The sequence below is a fragment of the Dipodomys spectabilis genome, unplaced genomic scaffold, assembly GCF_019054845.1.
Source record: "Dipodomys spectabilis isolate Male_0828 unplaced genomic scaffold, ASM1905484v1 ptg000175l, whole genome shotgun sequence".
NCBI classification, from domain to species: Eukaryota; Metazoa; Chordata; class Mammalia; order Rodentia; family Heteromyidae; genus Dipodomys; species Dipodomys spectabilis.
This window is the reverse complement of record NW_024870852.1, coordinates 19,392,399-19,410,696: the sequence shown is the minus strand read 5'-3', so window position 1 is coordinate 19,410,696 and position 18,298 is coordinate 19,392,399. Positions and strand designations below refer to the sequence as shown.

The window sequence follows — 18,298 nt, the reverse complement described above, 5'->3', positions numbered from 1 at the left end:
CCGGGCTGGCTTTGAACCGCGATCCTCAGATCTCAGCCTCCTGAGTAGTTAGGATCACAGGCGTGAGCCACCAGCGCCTGGCCCAACAGACTTTTAGTTTGGGTAAAAGCCTGTGAGGGGTTACAGAGTCTTCCAGCCAGACTGGAAAGAGTGATGTGCTCTCTTACACCTGAGGTCTTAACCTTTAATTGGGCAGAGAATGAAGCCAGGTGGGGCAGGGGACTGGGGAAGTTTGTCACACGAAGTGGGGTAGGATGGGAACTTGAGAAGTGAATCTTTGTGCAGAGATGGAATCTTGAGTTTACAGGGAAGCATCTATTTGTAGCAGACAAGTCCAAAAATGGTTGAGCCCTCAGTTCACAGGTTAGCTCTTACCACCACAGGGTATGTTTGGGAAGGGGGTGGAGATGATTCAGATTCAGCAAGGACCGTCAGGGGGAAAGGTGAGTGTTTTGACTGTTAAGTCATTGTCCATCACAGTGAGAGCCTAAAACCTGTGGGACCACCCGGAGGAAGCCTACATCTTGTGGGGTTTCTCACCTGTTCACCTGCACCCCAGACATACCAGTAGGGTATGCCTCCCCTGGAACAGTGTGTACTCCTAGGCAAACACAAAGGGGACAGGTAGAGAAACAGCCTAGCATATACCGTGCCAATCAAGCCACACCCTTTTGGTCCTCAAGGATTTGACTTGCTTTTGAAATAAAATGTTACAATTTGGATCTGTTATGTGAGCCGGGGTGCCAGTGGCTCACACCTGTAATCCTTGCTACTCAGGAGGCTGAGATCTGAGGATCTTGATTCAAATCTAGCCCTAGCAGGAAAGTCCTGGAGACTCATCTCCAATTACCCACCAGAAAACCAGAAGTGGAGCTGTTGGCTCAAAGTGGTAGAATGCAAGCCTCCAGCAAAAAAGAGCTCAGAGTCAGCACCTAGGCCCTGAATCCAAACCTCAGGACCAGCTCCCAAAAAAGAACTGTATGTTTTCAGCAAGCGAGCCCATTTCTAACTCTTCTAAGTTTTCTACCCTCTTCCTCAATGTTCTGTAGGGTTATTTCTAGCCCTCTGGCTCTTGATGCAGGGCCTGGTCAGACTGCCTGGCTTTGAATCTCCTGTCTGCTGTTTGGCTGTGTGTCCTCAGGCAAGCCGCTTTTCTTTTGTGCCCTATTTTCCCCACAGAGCAATTCACTTCTTTAAGTACCTGAAGATTAAATGATATTATATCATGTGGCTCTTAATCCATGTTCCTGGAACACTCTTGGTATGGTAGGGCTGGCTGTACCAGGGAGGATTCAAGGCCTGAATTCAGTTCCTGAAGAGCATGGCTGAACTTTGAGAATTACATTTTTTTCCCCCCGCCAGTAGTGGGGTTTGAACCCTGGTCCTCACACTTACTAGACAGACACTCTTATGCTGAGCCTCACCTCAAATCGTGATTTGAACTGTTTCTGAGATAGGTTCTTGTTCCCTGTCCAGGTGTGCAGCAGGATGCAACTGACCTATACTGGGCTTCCTGTTAGCTAGGGTGACAGGCATGCACCTCAGCATCCAGCTCTTTCTTGTTACATCATGTAAAGATTTTTTTCTGTCCAGATTGGCCTTGAACCTTGATCCCAAAAATCTCAACCTCTGAAGTAGCTAGGATTCCAGGTGTGAGCTACTGGCACACAGCAGAGAACTGGAGCATTTGTTTTTTGGTTTTTTGGGTCTGGTTGTGGGGCCTGAGCTCTGGGCCTGGGCGCTGTCCCTCAGCTCTTCAGCTCAAGGCTAGCGCTCTACCACTTGAGCCACAGTGCCACTTCCGGCTTTTTTCATTTTGCTTATGTGGTGCTGAGGAATCAAACCCAGGGCCTCATGCATGCAAGGCAAGTGCTCTACCACTGAGCTACCTTCCCAGCCCCATGAACTGGAACATTTGTATACTTTCTCTTCTACCTTGTATATCTAGCTCTGCTTGGCACCCATTGATGTGGCCCAAGTGCTTACAACCTTTGGAGGCAGTCAGCCCACCATCAGCCACAGTGCCCTCCCAAAGCTCAGAATCTATCCAAAATGTCACTGTCACAAAAGAACTGAACACATACTCATCACACACAGGGATTTTTTTTTTATTCTTTAGGACCCAGACATGCATACTAAAATTACTATCTTCACCATTCTGACTTAGAAAAATGCACTAGAAAAATAAATTTTTGATCAAGACAAACAGTAAGTCTACTCTACATCCCTATACTCAAAGGCAAACTGAATTTCAGTTTCAAGCAAGGGATGTGACTGGCAGGAAGTGAGCCTGGCTCCCACCTCATCAGAGTGTGGTACCCGAGGGCTGGCCACAGGGGTTTCAAGTATTTCATCTGTAACAAGTTCCTCCCTGATATGCCAGGAAGGCATATCAGCTAGTTGAAGATACATCTGTGTGCATAAAGCTGACCTTTCCATGAACTGAGCTCCTGGACTACAGGAATATTTGATGTTGGTTTTCTTGCATTTCAAGCAAATCCCTTCTGAGTCGGTAGAGCAGAAAGGAATTTCCTTTAGATTTACCAGGTTACTAGATGCCCCACACTGAGGGGTCTTGGGGGGCGGGGGGGGAAGCAGACATCTTTTCCTGAGCAGTCATTGGCCCTGAGAGGCCACATTTCTAGCATTAGCCAATGTTTTTCATTCTCGCAGTGAAAGGAGGCTGGAAAAGAAATCCTGAAACATTAGCTTGAAAATCATCACGATGCCACCATAGCAGTAGAGATGCTGCTGGTGGAAGGACATTTACAGAAACTTCATAGTAAAGCCTTAACAATATCTTACAGAAGTTCAGGAGAAATGCTTCTTATCACCCCAACGCCTTCTGGGAGGGGGAAGAAAGTGATCTGTAACCTTCAGTGCTTAAACACAGGACAAGCTTTGTGGAGACATCCAAAGCAGTCTCTGCAAGGAGCCGGCAGTGAAGCTGGGGTCGCACTTCTGGCTGCCTCTTCTCATGAAGGTAAAATAGATTTCTACAAAGAAGCCAATTTCCGGAAGTCAATAGGGGAAATGGAGGAAGAAGAAAACTCTACTTCTCAGCTAACATACATCTTGAGGCTGGCAGTTCATTCGGACCTGAGTTTCCTAATAACATGAGGGGGGACGGTCAGGAGGAGGAAGAGAGGAAAGGGGGGGGCGGAGAGGAAGCAAGGCTCTACAAAGATAGTGTCCCTGTGGCAAAACAGTGGTCAGATACTAGGAACAGAGGGTTCAGTTTCCTTTGTCCTATAATAATTCAGGGATGTTAAGGCTAGATAGGCAAGATAAAGCTGGAACTCCCATTCTCCTAGTATCCTATCCCTTCCTCTTCCCCATTCCACACAACCTTGCTGTGTGGGAAACGTTCCTTCCCTGGTGTTTGTGAGACATCCTCAGTCCTGTGTTCACTGCACTTCACCACAAGAAGCTCACTGTTCCCCTGCTGGTGAACATAACATCCTGCCTGGCTTCACAGCTTGCCAGGACTATGGGATCTTGCTTTGAAGCCAACTCAAAGTGTAGCCACTCCAGGAGGCAGAGAGGCCCAGGCTGCTCCTCTCAGAGGCTGGACGAAAACACCTCTAGCTCTAACTAGAAAGGTTTGGCAAATGGGAAAGAGCCTTTATGGGCCTCTGAGATACTTCTCCACTGAGCTCAACTTATCCCTGTATGAAGTCACATACACAAAAGATGACTGGCCAGGAAGGGGATACAGGGGTTGAACCTGGGAACTTGGTGAGACTGAGTGATTCATCCTCCTCTGCCTAGGTTTTTTATTTATTGATTGATTGTTTTGTCAGCCATGGGCTTGAACTCTGGGCCTGGGTGCTGTCCCTGAGCTCTTCAGCTCAAGGCTAGCACTCTACCACTTGAGCAACTGCACCACTTCCAGTTTTCTGGGTTAACTGGAGATAAGAGTCTCACAGGCTTTCCTGCCTGGGCTGATTTTGAACCTTGATCCTCTGATCTCAGCCTCCTGAGTAGCTAGTAGGATTACAGGTGTGAACCACTAGGGCCCGGCTTTGCCTAGTTTTTGTTTTCCTACTTTCTTTTCTCAGGCTGTAAGGAAGTTTTTAATGGGTTCTCCTGTCCAGGCTGCTGGGTTCGGAAGCCTCTACCTGGCCTCAAGTAGGTGCTTCCAGCAATGCTGCTGGTTATATCTTCAGATGCAGCTAAGGGCAGCCAGAGATGGGTTTTAGTTTTTGGCACTTCCAGCTCAGCCAGGACTCAAGTAGAGGGCACTCAAGTAGAGGGTTAGTACCTATGATGAAAATAACTTTCCCTATAATTGGCATTAATGAGGTAAGTAAATTCATTCAACCAGTATCTTCCCCAGTCAGTTTTGAACACCGGACCTTTGGATTTGAGAGTAATATCTCTCTTCCCTGCCTGCTTAGTTGAAGAAATGTAGAGTAAAATCACACACAACAGGTAGTATTTGTCACTAATTCCATAATTGCATGGGACAAATCTGGAGAGGTCAAAAGCCATCAGATGAACCCCTCCTTATGCGATGCTTGGTTTAAGGCTAAAATCCTGTCAAGGGACATCTAAAGTGCTGACATAGAAAATTAACATTCGGCCAACTGGTCCTCCCACCAGAGAAAGAAAAACACTCCGGTGAGTCTGAGAGGGCGGGCCCCCGGAAGTGAGCGCGCAGGAACCTGCCTCAGTGCATTTGCAAGAATAAAACTTAAGCCCATGTACTGGAACCACTGGAGCTGGGTTGACAATACAGTACTGTCTCAGGGAGGGGAGGAATTCATACAGGATTCAGGTCATCTCACTTGGCCCCTCACAAAAAATGGTCCTCATTTTCAGTTGTAACCACAACAAAAAAGCAAGTTGTTGTCACTGATTCCCAGGAATATACACATCAGTTTCTTTAAGGGCAAGACCAAATAGTGACACTTCTTCATGGAAAGGCCTGTGAATATATCACAAAATATCAGGACCTAGACAGTTAATCTAGACATTTCTCTAGGCAGAAAACCTAACGATAGCTTAACACCAATACCAGAAGCTCAGCAGCCAAAAGAGTCTCATGAGTTGTCCACAGTCTCATATCCGAGGTACAGGTCTCTGATCCCTAGATCCCAATTCTATAGGCCTAGAATCAGTCTATTACATGGAACAAAATCATACACTTCTAGGATCCTGTATGATTCCATTGAGAACCAAGGCTAAGGCTTTATGGATTTGGGATGAAGTGGGGGTGGGAGGTTTTTTTTTTTTTTTGGTCGGTCATGGGGTTTGAACTCTGGGCCTGAGCTCTGTCCCTTAGCTCTTCAGCTCAAGGCTAGTGCTCTACCACTTGAGCTATAGCGCCACTTCCAATTTTCTGGTGGTTTTTATTGGAGATGAGTTTCACGGACTTTCCTGCCCAGGCTGGCTTTGAACCACAATCCTCAGAGCAGCCTCCTGAGTGGCTAGGATTACAGGCGTGAGCCACCATGCCCAGCAGGAGTGGGAGTTTCTATTGCAAGATCCAAATAAAGGAATGCTGAGGATGCTTGAAGTCTCTGGCTTTCCAAATCTGGCTAGGAAGTGCTGCTTGGGTTCTGGTGTTCCCATTCAGTGAAGGTGCTTTGCAGGCCCAGTGATGGCAACTGGGGCCTGGATCTCAAGCAACACAAGTCTGCAGTTAAGGTTCACAGGAAAGACAGAATCCCAGCGCCTCACATTTGGCCACATTATGGATTTGACCAAATGGTTGCATGAGAATAATGCTGACTGGCCAATTGTGGTTTTTTTCCTGGGAAGACCAGTCACTTTGGTCCCCACTTTGCTTGTTTCTGAGCTACATATGAAGCAGACACAGCTTCCAGCAAGCTGAGAGTTTGGGAATCGATGGGGATACTTTCCATGTCTTCCCCTAAAATAACCACGTGACCAAAGGCTCAACCACCAGGCTGGGCTCGCCTAGGGTGCTCTCCCTATGGTTCTTCCATGCTGCCATTTAATTACAGAGAGCAAGACTGAGGCCTTGGCACCGTAAGTTCTTCTGAGTATCTGAAGAAGAAAGGAAAGGAGAGCTGGGTGGGCTGACACTCCCGGGGGACTGGCTAATAGCAAGAGTAGAGCTGGGACTTGACAGCCCGCATGGAGTCATCACACTGTGCATCTGAGGTCAGCCCCTCCTGCAGCAGCGCCTGGCCCAGGATGCTGTCGCAGGCAGGGACAGGCTGGCAGAACTCTTTCACAAAGTCATCCTCTGAGGCCAGCAGCACTGCGTTCCAGGTGGCAGTGTCCAGCTCTCCAGCTGTGCCCCCATATTCCTTGGGGAGAATGTTTCTTGGGAGGTTTGTATGGAGAGAGTTCAGGTCAGACCCGTGGAGGAAGAACTAAAAGGAGATGGAATACAAAACACAGACACATGTCTTTAGGTATTCAATCATACAGCATATTCTTTCTGTCCTAGCTACTCAGAAGGCTGAACTGTGAGGATCGCAGTTCAAAGCTAGCCTGGGCAGGAAAGTATGTGAGACTCTTATCTCCAATGAGCCACCAAAAAACTGGAAGTGGTGCTGTGGCTCAAAGTGATAGAGTGCTAGTCTTGAGTGAAAAAGCACAGACCCTGAGTTCAAGTCCCAGAAAAAGAAAAGAGAAGAGAAAAGAACGAAAGGATTGTTTATTTGTATTTACCTGGAATGCCATATTTTCCAAATTAGTTCTAGGGCAAAAAATTAAGTACCTGAAGTCTGAAATAAGTTGAGGAAAAAAACAAAAACCTAAGGCTTATAAAATCAAAGCATTTTACTTACTCTGTTGGCTATTTTCTCCTTTAGGAATGGCTTAATGATGGCAAAAATGCCTTTAAATATTCGAGGCTCATTTACTACATGGACTGCTTTGATCCGAATGGGGAAACCATCCTGTGGGAAGGAAGAAGGAAACAGGATGTTAGAACAGCTGCAGTTTCTACAAACTCTGTTCCACAGCCAGTCTCTCCATTAAACCTCCACATTAACTCCATGAAAAGCCCCAACTGTGGTCTGCTCTGACTCCTCCAAGACAGCCCTACTGGGGCCACACAGGAAGAGCAGTTTCTCCTAGACTGGGTCAGAGAGGGTTAGGCAAACAGGCAGACAGCTGCCCCTCTAGTAGCAAAAAGAGTTTGATTTGACATGGATTGATCTAGAAAATAGAAGACCTAGTGGGTCAGTGTTGCAAAAACTTTTCAAGGCAGGTAAGGCAGCCTGAGAAATGTAGGATATATCCTGTAAGCTTAAAAAAGATTAATTAGACTTTGCCAGAGAACCATGCAGACATCTAGGTACACAGAGCAAGGTTTATTGCCGGGAAAGGGGCTGGCAAGATTCCTTCTCACATGGGAGAAGTGAGAAGAAGCACCGGCCATTGTCTGAGGTGACCTATATAAGTTAGGAGGTTTAGGAGGGGCTAGAAGGGGCTAGGAGGCAGACCCTGGTGTGGATGGGTAGGCCAGGGCTTCATCATGCCATACTAGGATTTATGGGTGCTGTCAAAATAGTAGATAAAGGTCCTGCAACTGTCCAGACCTGAAGTTCACTCTAAGGGGCTCTGTTGCCTTGTATGGTGTTAGCTGCCCCAGAGAAGTGCCATCCCAAGGTAAAGGGGGTTGGAGGCTGATTATTTACTGCCTTGGGCAGTAAATAATTATTTACTACATGGGCCTGGTGTTGCCTAGGAAGGGAGCATGCTAAGCTGTGGAGAAGGGAAGGAGTGGACTAAGCTATGGGAAGGGAGCTCATTTCGCTAACACATCCTATCAACGGTGTTTCCTTAACTACAGTCCTGTTCACAGCCTTTAATACTTAGATCTTTCTGCTGAAATTCATATGATTTTTCCTAAGCTTGGTTAGCACTGGAATTTGTGTCTCTGCTAGATGATCTTCCAGTACCAGGTAAACACATTGCAAACCCCACCCTGGCACGGCATGTGTATGGTACTCAGCTGGAGTCACCATTCCAGAGTAGAGGTCAGAGGGTGAAGCTCAGTGGTAGAACGTTTTCTACTATGTGTGAGGCCCTGAGCTCTATCCTCATCACCAAAACAAAGCAAAACACTAAAACAAAAAACCCCAAAACAAACCAGGTGTAGTGCACTCCTGCTACTGCGTGACCTGGTGACTGAGGAGAATCATAGGTTTAATTTGAGGCCAGCTTAGACTGCAAAGTGAATTCAAGGCCAGCCTGGACTACATTGTGAGGCTATCTCAAAAAACAACAAAACAAAACACAAAAAAGCTGAGTGCCAATGGCTCCTGCCTATAAGCCTCACTACTCAGAAGGCTGAGATCTGAGGATCATAGTTCTACATCAGGCCAGCAAAATGCCAGACTGGAGGCATGGTTGAAGTGGTAGAATATCAGCCATAAATGCAAAAGTAGAACCTCAAGTTCCTGACTTCGAGACCTGGTACCAGCACAAAAACAAAAATAAATTACCCACCCTCACCCACACACTTGAAGCTAAAGAAAGTGGTTAATTGGATCAAAATCAGAAATCAAGTTGGCCATAAGGACCAAATAAATAGGACCACGATAACAAGCAAGTGCACAGCAGACACTTGAATATTTTTGTGAAACTCAACAAGGGGTACTACTGTCCCACTGGTGCCCCATAAGTCACAAGAGACAGTGCTCAGGGGTAACCAAAAAAAAATCCAGACCTATTATACCGCTATGACACTGTGGCCATGTTCCCCTAGGTCTCAATTTCCCCATCAAAAAGAAAATGTCTTGGCTTGCTTAACTCAAAGATTCTCTGAAAGACTGAGTGGTAATGACTGTAACAGCACCTTGCTGGCACTGAACAGTGGGAAGATATGGAAGGGACTGTACTTGGATTCTGAAGTGCAGAAGATGAGTAGTGAGACTCTGACCAAAGTACAGTCCCACATCAGAGGCTCTAGCACTCTGGACAGTGGCATGGTTTCTGGGTTTTCTTTGGGATTCTTGCCCTAACGCTGATCTTGTGCAGACACGAGGTACCATCTCCAGATGGTACCCTGCTGACAGCCATGACAGACAGGACTGAAGATGATTTCCCATCTCAGGGTGGGAAGTGGGGTTTGTGGAATCCCATGAGACCTTCAGCAGAAGGACCTGGAGAAAGCCAAAAGAACCACAGGCGGGGCACACAGCAAAGAAGAGACATACCTGGAGGATGCCAATCACCTTTTTGGCTATAAAAGGGCCAAAATGAGATGCTTTTGATAAGCTCACTCCTTTGTAGTCTGTGAGAATGACAATTCCATTCACCTGGGTTTCTTCGGACTGAATGAGTTTTTCTAACGTCAAGTATATGGCCCGAATGTTTTCAGTAAATGGATAGTTGCTTGGTATCCACCTGTCTAAGATCAGAAGAGATGGACACTATGTTACAGAAATGAATACAAACAAGCAATCAGATAAAGATTTACTTTCTCCAAACTGCTGTCTCAAATGGGACAAAGATGTTCATGATCTTGAGCCAGGTACTGGTTCCTCACACCTATAATCCTAGCTACTCAGGAAGCTGAGATCTAAGGATCATGGTTCAAAGCCAGCCCGGGTAAGAAAGTCCATGAGACACTTTAACCACCAAAAAAGCCAGAAGGGGAGCTGTGGCTCAAGTGGTAGTATGCTAGCCTTAAACAAAAACAGCTCAGGCTGGGCGCTGGTGGCTCATGCCTGTAATACTAGCTACTCAGGAGGCTGAGTTCTGAGGATCGAGGTTCAAAGCCAGCCTGGGCAGGAAAGTCCGTGAGACTCTTATCTCCAATAAAAACCACTAGAAAACGGGAAGTGGCGCATTGGCTTAAGCGGTAGAGCACTCACCTTAAGCTGAAGAGTGCAGGGATGGTGCCCAAGCCCAGAGTTCAAGTCCCATGACCGACAAAAAACAACAACAAAAAACAACAACAACAACAAAAAAAAAACAGCTCAGGAGCAGTGTCTAGGCTCTGAGTTCAAGCCCCAGGACTGGCACAAAAAGAAGAAAAAAAAATCACAATTAGTGATCCTACACAGCAATGGATGCTTCTTAACTCCAAATGCAGGAGTGCATTTGGAAATGGAAATGGAACTGAGTGTTGAGATTAAAGTATGAGCCTGGTGCTTTGCCCTTGTAGCTGAGATCTTGAGCAAGTTGCTTCCTGCCTCTGACCTCTATTTCCTAGGTTGAAGAGGATACTGATGCCAGCCAAGATGAACATCTCTGCTCCCTGCCATCTCCATTCCTGGCTTGCTTGGGAAGAACACTGAATGTGCCTTTCCATTTTTTCTGGGATCTGGTCGGGTGGGAAGTGGACAGACTATGAGAGGAGTGGGGAACGGGTGAAGAGTGTGTTTGGTCTCATGGGGTGGGGGCTGGGAAGGTGGTTCAGTGGTAGGGAGCTTGCCTAGCATACATGAAGCCCTGGGTTCAATTCCTCAGTTCCACATATACAAAAAAAAAGCCAGAGGAGGAGCTTTGGCTCAAGTGGTAGAGTGCTAGCCTCGAGTAAAGGAGGCTCAGGGACAGCACCCAGGCCCTGAGTTCAAGCCACAAGACTGGGGCGGGGTGGGAGAGGAGGAGAGAGAGAGAGAGAGAGAGAGAGAGAGAGAGAGAGAGAGAGAGAGAGAGAGAGGATGGAATGGCAAATTCCAGGGTAGCAGTTCTAGCACCCTGTCACTGGGCCGCACTTCTCAATGCTTTTTGTAGAAAGGTCTTGGAAGCCAGGCCTACATCCTGTGCCCACCGGATTCTTTCCCTGGAAAGCTAGAATTTGCATCGAGGGCATTTAACTGGGGGGGCCAGGTGCATCTGAGAGCTGAGAGCCAGATTTAGCTTTCTTTGGCAGTCCAAACCAAACAAGTGTGAAGATGATTTGCAAAGGCATCAGAAACGAATGGCCCAGAGGACACAGACACAGAGGCAGAGACAGGCTCCTGTAGCCCCCGGTTCCTGCTTCTAGGACTTGGTAAGAGCTGTTGCACCTTCGTCTCTAGGGGAGGAGATGCTCCTGCCTCCTCAGCAGGTTCTGGCCATCTGCTGGCAGAAGGGACCAGGAGAAAGGACAGGGCTCAGGACGGCGGGGACAGTCCCAGAGGGACAATACAGTGACAGCTGAGGTCAGTACCTGGGCGGATGCAGAGGATGTGGCAGCCCCTGGGGTCCGTGCAGGGCAGCACGGTGAGGAACCCGGAGCCGAGGACATCTTTGAGGGCCGAGGGCCTCAGGTTACTGAAGACCTCGGGCCAGCTTCGCCTGCAGCTGTGGTAGTTGACCAGCAGCTGCAGAGCGCGGTCATAGTCAAACTTGCGGGCCCGGAGGAAGCGCAGCAGGAAGGCGTCGTCCAGGGACGTGCTCAGGTTGGGGTACTCCTTGCGCACCATGTCGCGGAGGGCCTGGACATCCCGGAGTCTCCACTCGGGCTTCTCCTGCAGCTCCTCCCGAGCTTTGAGGACCAGCTCTTCGGTCAGTGAGCACACGTAGCCAGGAGGCTCGGCCGGTGGCGGCAGCTCATTCTCGGAGAGCGATGCCGCAGAGGGGCTGGTTCTCAGAGAGTCACTTTCTTCTGACATTAGCCACTAGGGTCCCTGTCGACACAGAGGGCCCCCAAAGCTAGGTTAAGATGCAGTGGCCCATGGCACAGCTTATGTGAACCCCCAGGATGTGGGGGACACGGATGTTCCTGTCAGGACCACAAACCTCAAAGGGGAATGAACTGGGATCTGAATAGTTTCCCCAGGTACAGACTTGACACAGAATTTTCTGGAAGACATCCAGCCTGCTCTGGCTCAATGTATACCCTCTTCATCAAAACAGGACAGCTAGCTGGGCACTGGTGGCTCATGCCTGTAAACCTAGCTACTCAGGAGGCTGAAATCTCAGGATTGAGGTTCAAAGCCAGCCGGGCAGGAAAGTCCGTGAGACTCTTATCTCCAATTAACCACCAGAAAACTGGAAGTGGTGCTATGACTCGAGTGGTAGAGCATTAGCCTTGAGCTGAAGAGCTCAGGGACAATGCCCAGGCCCAAAGTTCAAGCCCCACGACCGACAAACAGCAACAACAACAAAAAACCAAACCAGGACAGCTTCCTTGTATATCTTTTTTTTTTTTGGGGGGGGGGGGGGGTTTGGTCGTGGGGCCTGAACTCTGGGCCTGGGCGCTGTCCCTCAGTTCTTCAGCTCAAGGCTAGCACTCTACCACTTGAGCCACAGCACCACTTCGGCCTTTTTTTTTCTTTTTGCTTATGTGGTGCTGAGGAATCGAACCCAGGGCCTCTTGCATGCAAGGCAAGCGCTCTACTTCTGAGCCACCTTCCCAGCCCCCCTTATGTATCTTTATAAGAGTTTGACAGCCTTACCCAACATTAAAAAATCTAAATTCAAACAATTGTGAGATTCTAATTGACAAAAATAAAACAGTCTAGAGTGCTTTCATAGCACAAACTGACAGTTTCTATGAAAGGCAGCTTGTCAGTCTCTATTAAAATCTACAACCACCTATGAGCTGGCACCAGTTGCTTACACCTGTAATCTGAGCTACTCAAGAGGCTGAGATCTGAGGACCTCAGTTTGAAGCCAGCCCAGGCAGGAAATTCCATGAGATTCTTTTTTTTTTTGCCCATCCTGGGGCTTGAACTCAGGGCTACGACACTGTCCCTGAGCTGCTTCTACTCAAGGCTAGTTCTCTACCACTTGAGTTACAGCACCACTTCCCGTTTTTTCTGTTTATGTGTTAGTGAGGAATTGAACCCAGGGCTTCATGCATGCAAGGCAAACACTCTACCACTGAACCACCTTCCCAGCCCCAAGAGATTCTTCTTTGTTTTTTTGTTTTTGTCGGTCATGGGGCTTGAACTCTGGGCCTGGGCGCTGTCCCTCAGCTCTTCAGCTCAAGGCGAGCGCTCTACCACTTGAGCTACAGCGCCACTTCCGGTTTTCTGGTGGTTTGTTGGAGATAGGAGTCTCACGGTCTCTCCTGTCCCGGCTGGCTTTGAACCGAGATCCTCAGATCTCAGCCTCCTGAGTAGCTAGGATTACAGGCATGAGCCACCAGCGCCCAGCAAGAGATTCTTTTTTAGTGTACTGTTTGAATTTTTTTTTTTCAAGTACCCATACAACTAAATTGTGTAGATGCAGTGGTCAGATCAGCTTCTGGAGAAATCTAGTTGATGAGTGACCCCCAGCCACTGTCCCATGTACCATCTGGCAAATGCTCCACGCTCCACAGATCACTCGTCAATGACAAAGCAGTTGAACTAAGCCTTCCTAGCTCACACGACCCTCACTCTTGTGGCCTAAGCTTCCTGCTATCCCTGCTTCACTGAACTAAAAGCTCTTCCTGACATTTCCAGCTTCCTTCTCTCCCTCCCTCCCTCCCTCTCTCTGGTTTGGTCATGGGGCTTGAACTCAGGGCCTGGGCACTGTCCCTGAGCTTTTTTGCTCAAGGCTAGCACTCTACCACTTTGAATCATAGTACCACTTCCAGTTTTCTGGTAGTTAATTGGAAGTAAGTCTCACGGTCATTCCTGCCTGGGCTGGCTTCTGAGATCTTCAGATCTCAGCCTCCTGGGTATCTAGGATGACAGGTGCAAGCCACCTGCATCCAGCTATCTTCCTTATCTCCAATCAACTAGACCCCACTGTCTGCTTCTGGGAAAACCTGAAGCATTTTTAATGAAAATTAAAAATAAAACTGCTGAGTTATCCCAGGAATAAAGCAGCAGGATTGCCCAGTTCCAGAGGCCCAGCTCTTGTCCGCAAGCCATTACTGATCCTTCACTGCGAGCTCCACATCGAGGGCAATGTTCCTCAAAGGAGGCCCTGTCCACACTGTGAAGTCCTCATTGCATCTGCTGGACTTCCTCCAGCCTGCTGCAGTCAGTGGCCAAGCAGCTTGCTCCCTCACATCTTGGGTCTATCTACTCCATCTCTTTCACTCCAACCTCTTGCTCCACCCACTTCCTTCCTCCCAAGGTATGTTCTCATCCTGGGCATGTTCTGGTCCCTCCCTGTCACTCTCCCTCCAGTTTCTCAGCTGACCCCCAGCCCACCATGATTTACTACTGTAAGGCGCAATTAGATGCCACTCCATTCATCCATTTTTTCCCCCCTCTTCCTTCTGCTTTGGTACTGGGCATTGAACCTAGGGCCTCATTCATGCTAAGCAAGCACTATGCTACTTACAATATGCCTCCAGCCCTCTTGTATTTTGATTTTGAGATAAAGTCTCCCTGTCATTGTTAGGGTTGGCCTTGAGCTCATCACTCTCCAGCCTCCATCTCCCCAGTAGCTGGGATTACAAGCATGAATCATCACCCCCAGTCCCATTCAGTAAATACTGAGCACATATGAGGTACCAGGCCCCTTTCCAAGCACTGGGGATACAGGAAGGAACAAAGAACCCTGCTTTCACTGAGCTTAGGTTCCAGTGAAGATACAGACAGCCTAGAAACATAATAAACGATGTGGTCTAAAGAGAAACAGGCTCTGTTGCAGGGGTGGGGCTAGCGGGAGGAGGCGGGGCTAACAAGGAGATTAAAGAGGTTCTAGCTGAAGTTGACTGATTGCATGTATGAAAATAGAACAATGAACCCTGTTGAAATTACTTTAGGAGTAACTTCATAATAAATATCAAGTTATAAAATAATTGTTTTAGGGGTAGAGTGATAAGAGGGAATGAGATTGATTGTATCCATTATAAACCTTTTGGGGGAAAGTATCACAATGAAATTTACCACTGTAGAACTAATGTATGCTAATTAAAAGAAAGCTGTATGGCCTACTACAAGCACTAAGTGCTGTGAAGGCAGGGAGGTGGGTTGTGTGTTCCTGGAGATAAGGGGTTTGATGTTAAACAGAGTCCTCAGGAAAGTGCACCTAGGCAGCTTGAGGAAAGAGGAGGGAGGGGATGGAGCAAGCCCTGCACATCAGGAAGGAACATGCCAGGCTTTTTAGAGGTGAGTGTGGCTATGAGATATAAGCAGGAACACTAGGCAGGTGAATTCTGAGGCTTCCTGGGGGCCCAGTGATTGGACCACGGCTCTATGGGTAAGAACCATGACTTCTACTCTAAAAGAAGACAGAGGGTTTTGGGTACAGTGACAATCTAATTTAGATTTCCCAAGGACCACACTGCTGCCTGGAAAACAGACTTGTAAGAGAGTGAGGAGAGCTGGGTGTCGGTGGCTCATGCCTGCAATCCTAGTTATTCAGGAGGCTGAAATCTGAGAATCATGGCTCAAAGCCAGCCTGGGCAGGAAATCCATGAGACTCTGGTCTCCAATTAACTACCAGAAACCGGGAAGTGGAGCTGTGGCTCAAGTAATACCGCACCAACCTTGAGGGAAAAAGCTCAGGGACAGTGCTCAGGCCCTGAGTTCAATCCCCAGAACTGACACCAAAGAAAAGGGGAGAGGGGAGGGAAAGGACAGACCAGACCATATAGTGAGACTCTGAAATACAGTTGAGAGAGAACTGTGGCTTGAAGCAGCTGGCATTCCACTGACAGCCTCCCACACATCTTTGTCATACCATGTCTTCCACCTGTCATTGTGTATAAGCAATATCCACATCAAGTCTTGCTCATTAGCATGAACACAGCACTTAACATTGTATTAGACACATAGCCTGTACTCCATCAATATTTATTGTATGAGTTTAACAAGCTTGACACAGGTATGTTAAGGGAAGAGCCCAACAACAATCCTGGTTTCACAGGACCCACCTGAGGCTGTTTCCACAACAGTTAGCAACAGGTACCTGAAATTCCAACCTGGCTAGGGCTCTGCTTACCTGAGAGGCACAGACTTCCCTCGGCCCTCTGCCAGTCCAAACAAATGATCCACCATTCCATGTGACACCCTATGCATTCCTGATATTCTCTGCTTGGATTTTCCTCCCCAGTTTGTTGCCAACCAGACAACTCCTCACTGCCACCTCTTCCGGGAAGCCTCCCCTGACTTCCCCAGGGCGGTTCCCTTGCGTGATCCACAGCACTGGGGTTCCTACTGCTCTGTAGTCCAGTGTCACCGGTGTTGACAAGAAATGTCTGAGTCAGTTTCCCCATCCATTCTTGCATCCCATAAATACTGGTCACCCTCCTCCATGTGTCAGGGACCAGCGCTGATGGGCGGTTGGGACACAGCAACAAACAACACATACACATCTCAGGAAGCTTCCAACATAGAAGAATGATGGAAAGCGATGACACATACCTGGGTGGGTTGTCCCCCCCCCCCCCATTAAATACCCGTTTTCTCCTTTATTATCATTATTACTTGGCAGTGCTGGGATGGAAGTGCGGGCCTCGTGTGCGTGCTAGCCAAGCCCTCGACACTGAGCTACATACACCCTCAGCCCCTGGTTTAACTGTCACAATAGTTCGCTGAGCACATCATTAGGACCCTGGAGTGGAGGGAGGGAGGCCGCCTGCCCCGGTCACCCGCCCTGCTGCCCCCACGCCGGGGGCCTGGCAGTGTTCGGTCAAGGTTGGGGGCGGCGGTGGGCGAGGGCCCCCGGCTCACACTCCACCCTGGCCGGCGGGGTGAGAGCGGGCAGAGGACGGACACACGGACGGACACACGGACGGCAGGCAAAGCTCATGGTGGTCAGTCCCTCACCTTCCCCACCCGGAGCCCAGCATCTCAGGGGCATCACCCCCACCCCGTCCCCGAACCCCCAACAACCAGACGCCGGAAGTGGAGCCCGCCGGGGGCCTCCGCACCCAGCCCGGCGGCCTCCCGAGGCCCCTTACTTCCGGCCATCGCCCCCTCCCCAGCTGTCCCCATTTCCTGGGGTCTCCCGCTCCTCTGGCCCTCACTTCCGGTGTGTCCTCCCCCTCGAAGTCCCTCTGGTCGGCCCCCCGGGCCCACCCCGGCCTCGCCGGCACTCACCGGCGCAGGGCGGAGCGCGGGTCAATCGGCGGCTGGAACCTCGTCTGGCAGCACGCACAGAACCGACCCGCACTCCCGCCCGGCCGGCCCGGCCCCCCGCGCCGGAAGTGACGCGCACGTGGGCGGGCGCGGCGTCTCCGGGAGTGCGCGTGCGCGACGTCTCCCGGCGTTGCTGGCGTTCTGCCTCCCTCTGGCGGCGGCTCCGTGAGGCTGCAGGATCCCGGCTGGAAAGAGCAAGCGGAGCGCCCCGGGCTTTCCATCCAGGTGTACAGATGGGGAAACTGAGGCCCAGAGAAGGAAAGAAAGAGGCCGTTTTCTGAAGACGTACTACCACGTACCTGGGATTTCATAGCCGTTTTCTTATCAAATTCTCACGGTGTGCAATCCTACTGTTTCATGAAAGGAAAAGTGGCAATCAGTGCCGTAAACAGAGTTCCAACCCAGACCTCAGGGTTAGCATTCCAGAATTCTTCCTGCTACAGCTGCCCTCAGGACTGGCTGCTCCAAGGAGAAGATTTTCATCCAAAGTACACTTAGTCTTGGGCTAGGAAGGTGAGGCCCTGGGTTCAATTCCTCAGCACCACATAAGCAGAAAAAAAAAATCTGGAAGTGGTGCTGTGGCTCAAGTGGTAGAGCGCTAGCCTTGAGCTGAAGAGCTGAGGGACAGCACCCAGGCCCAGAGTTCATTCCCCACAACCCGCAAACAACAACAACAACAACAAATTCACTTAAGTCTGCCTTTAGCTGTGTGGCCTCGGGCAAGTCCCCATCCCTCCTGGTTTTGTATTCCTTTGTGCACAACATGATTCTTGCCATAATTACTGGCTTCTTATTTGAAGGTGGATGAAGTTCCCTGAGATAATCGTTTATTATCTCCTTACCTGGCCCGTTTTCACACTCCCCAACATAAAGATATTTTTGAGCTGCTTCAATATTGAGACAAGTTTTCTAGGCATGGTGATACCAGCCTACAATCTCAGCCCTTCAGGAGACCCTAGGTAGGAGGTTCATAGTCTGAGGCCAGCCCTGGGCAAAATATACAAGATCCTATCAGGAAAAAAATTAATAAAGCAAAAAAGGCAAGGTGTGTGGCTCTACAGCACTTACCTGGCAAGCACAAGGCCCTGAGCTTAAGCCCCAGTACTACCAAAAGAAAAAAAGAAAGAAATATTACACGTTTTCAATTACTTTAAGGAAGGGCTGGGATTAGGATGGAATACCTAGAAGGCTCTTGGAAAGGCTAGAAAAGTATTATTGCTTGGCTGGGTTAATGGTTACCAGGGTAGTTATCTTGAAACAAACTTTAAACCACAATTTTAAGTTGTGTGATTGTTTTTTTATTGGTCTTGTTTTATAATATAAAGCTTTCGCCAAAAAAATCCAAAGACAAAATTGCCTACATCACTGCTTTTGTATACACCTGCACATGTGTACATATACATGGG

At 48.8% G+C, this 18,298-nt stretch overlaps 1 protein-coding gene across 6 annotated transcripts; it reads right to left on the bottom strand.

Moving 5' to 3' along the window:
- Positions 1-6,058: 6,058 nt before the first annotated feature.
- On the bottom strand, positions 6,059-18,057 carry Ttpal (alpha tocopherol transfer protein like). Of its 6 annotated transcripts, none has more exons than XM_042694814.1 (8): positions 17,961-18,057; positions 17,735-17,879; positions 17,192-17,242; positions 16,844-17,077; positions 11,090-11,549; positions 9,147-9,340; positions 6,768-6,878; positions 6,059-6,347 (listed from the first exon to the last, which is right to left on the bottom strand). In XM_042694814.1, the coding sequence occupies exons 5-8, from the start codon at positions 11,532-11,534 to the stop codon at positions 6,069-6,071; spliced, it is 1,029 nt and encodes a 342-aa protein (XP_042550748.1). In that variant the 5' UTR covers positions 11,535-11,549; positions 16,844-17,077; positions 17,192-17,242; positions 17,735-17,879; positions 17,961-18,057; the 3' UTR covers positions 6,059-6,068. The 6 variants fall into 6 exon arrangements, with proteins under 6 accessions (XP_042550748.1, XP_042550752.1, XP_042550750.1 ...); XM_042694818.1 differs by having other exon boundaries at positions 16,854-17,077; XM_042694816.1 differs by having other exon boundaries at positions 17,735-17,847.
- Positions 18,058-18,298: the final 241 nt, after the last annotated feature.

What these genes read in the sequence shown, in the direction of transcription:
- Ttpal (XM_042694814.1), bottom strand. Translation starts at nt 11,534, where the DNA reads ATGTCAGAAGAAAGTGACTCTCTGAGAACCAGCCCCTCTGCGGCATCG. An exon ending in CATCCTCTGCATCCGCCCAG is followed by an intron (nt 9,341 to 11,089) that starts GTACTGACCTCA and finishes TTCTGATCTTAG; the next exon opens with ACAGGTGGATACCAAGCAAC. An exon ending in AGGAGAAAATAGCCAACAGA is followed by an intron (nt 6,348 to 6,767) that starts GTAAGTAAAATG and finishes ATCTCCTTTTAG; the next exon opens with TTCTTCCTCCACGGGTCTGA.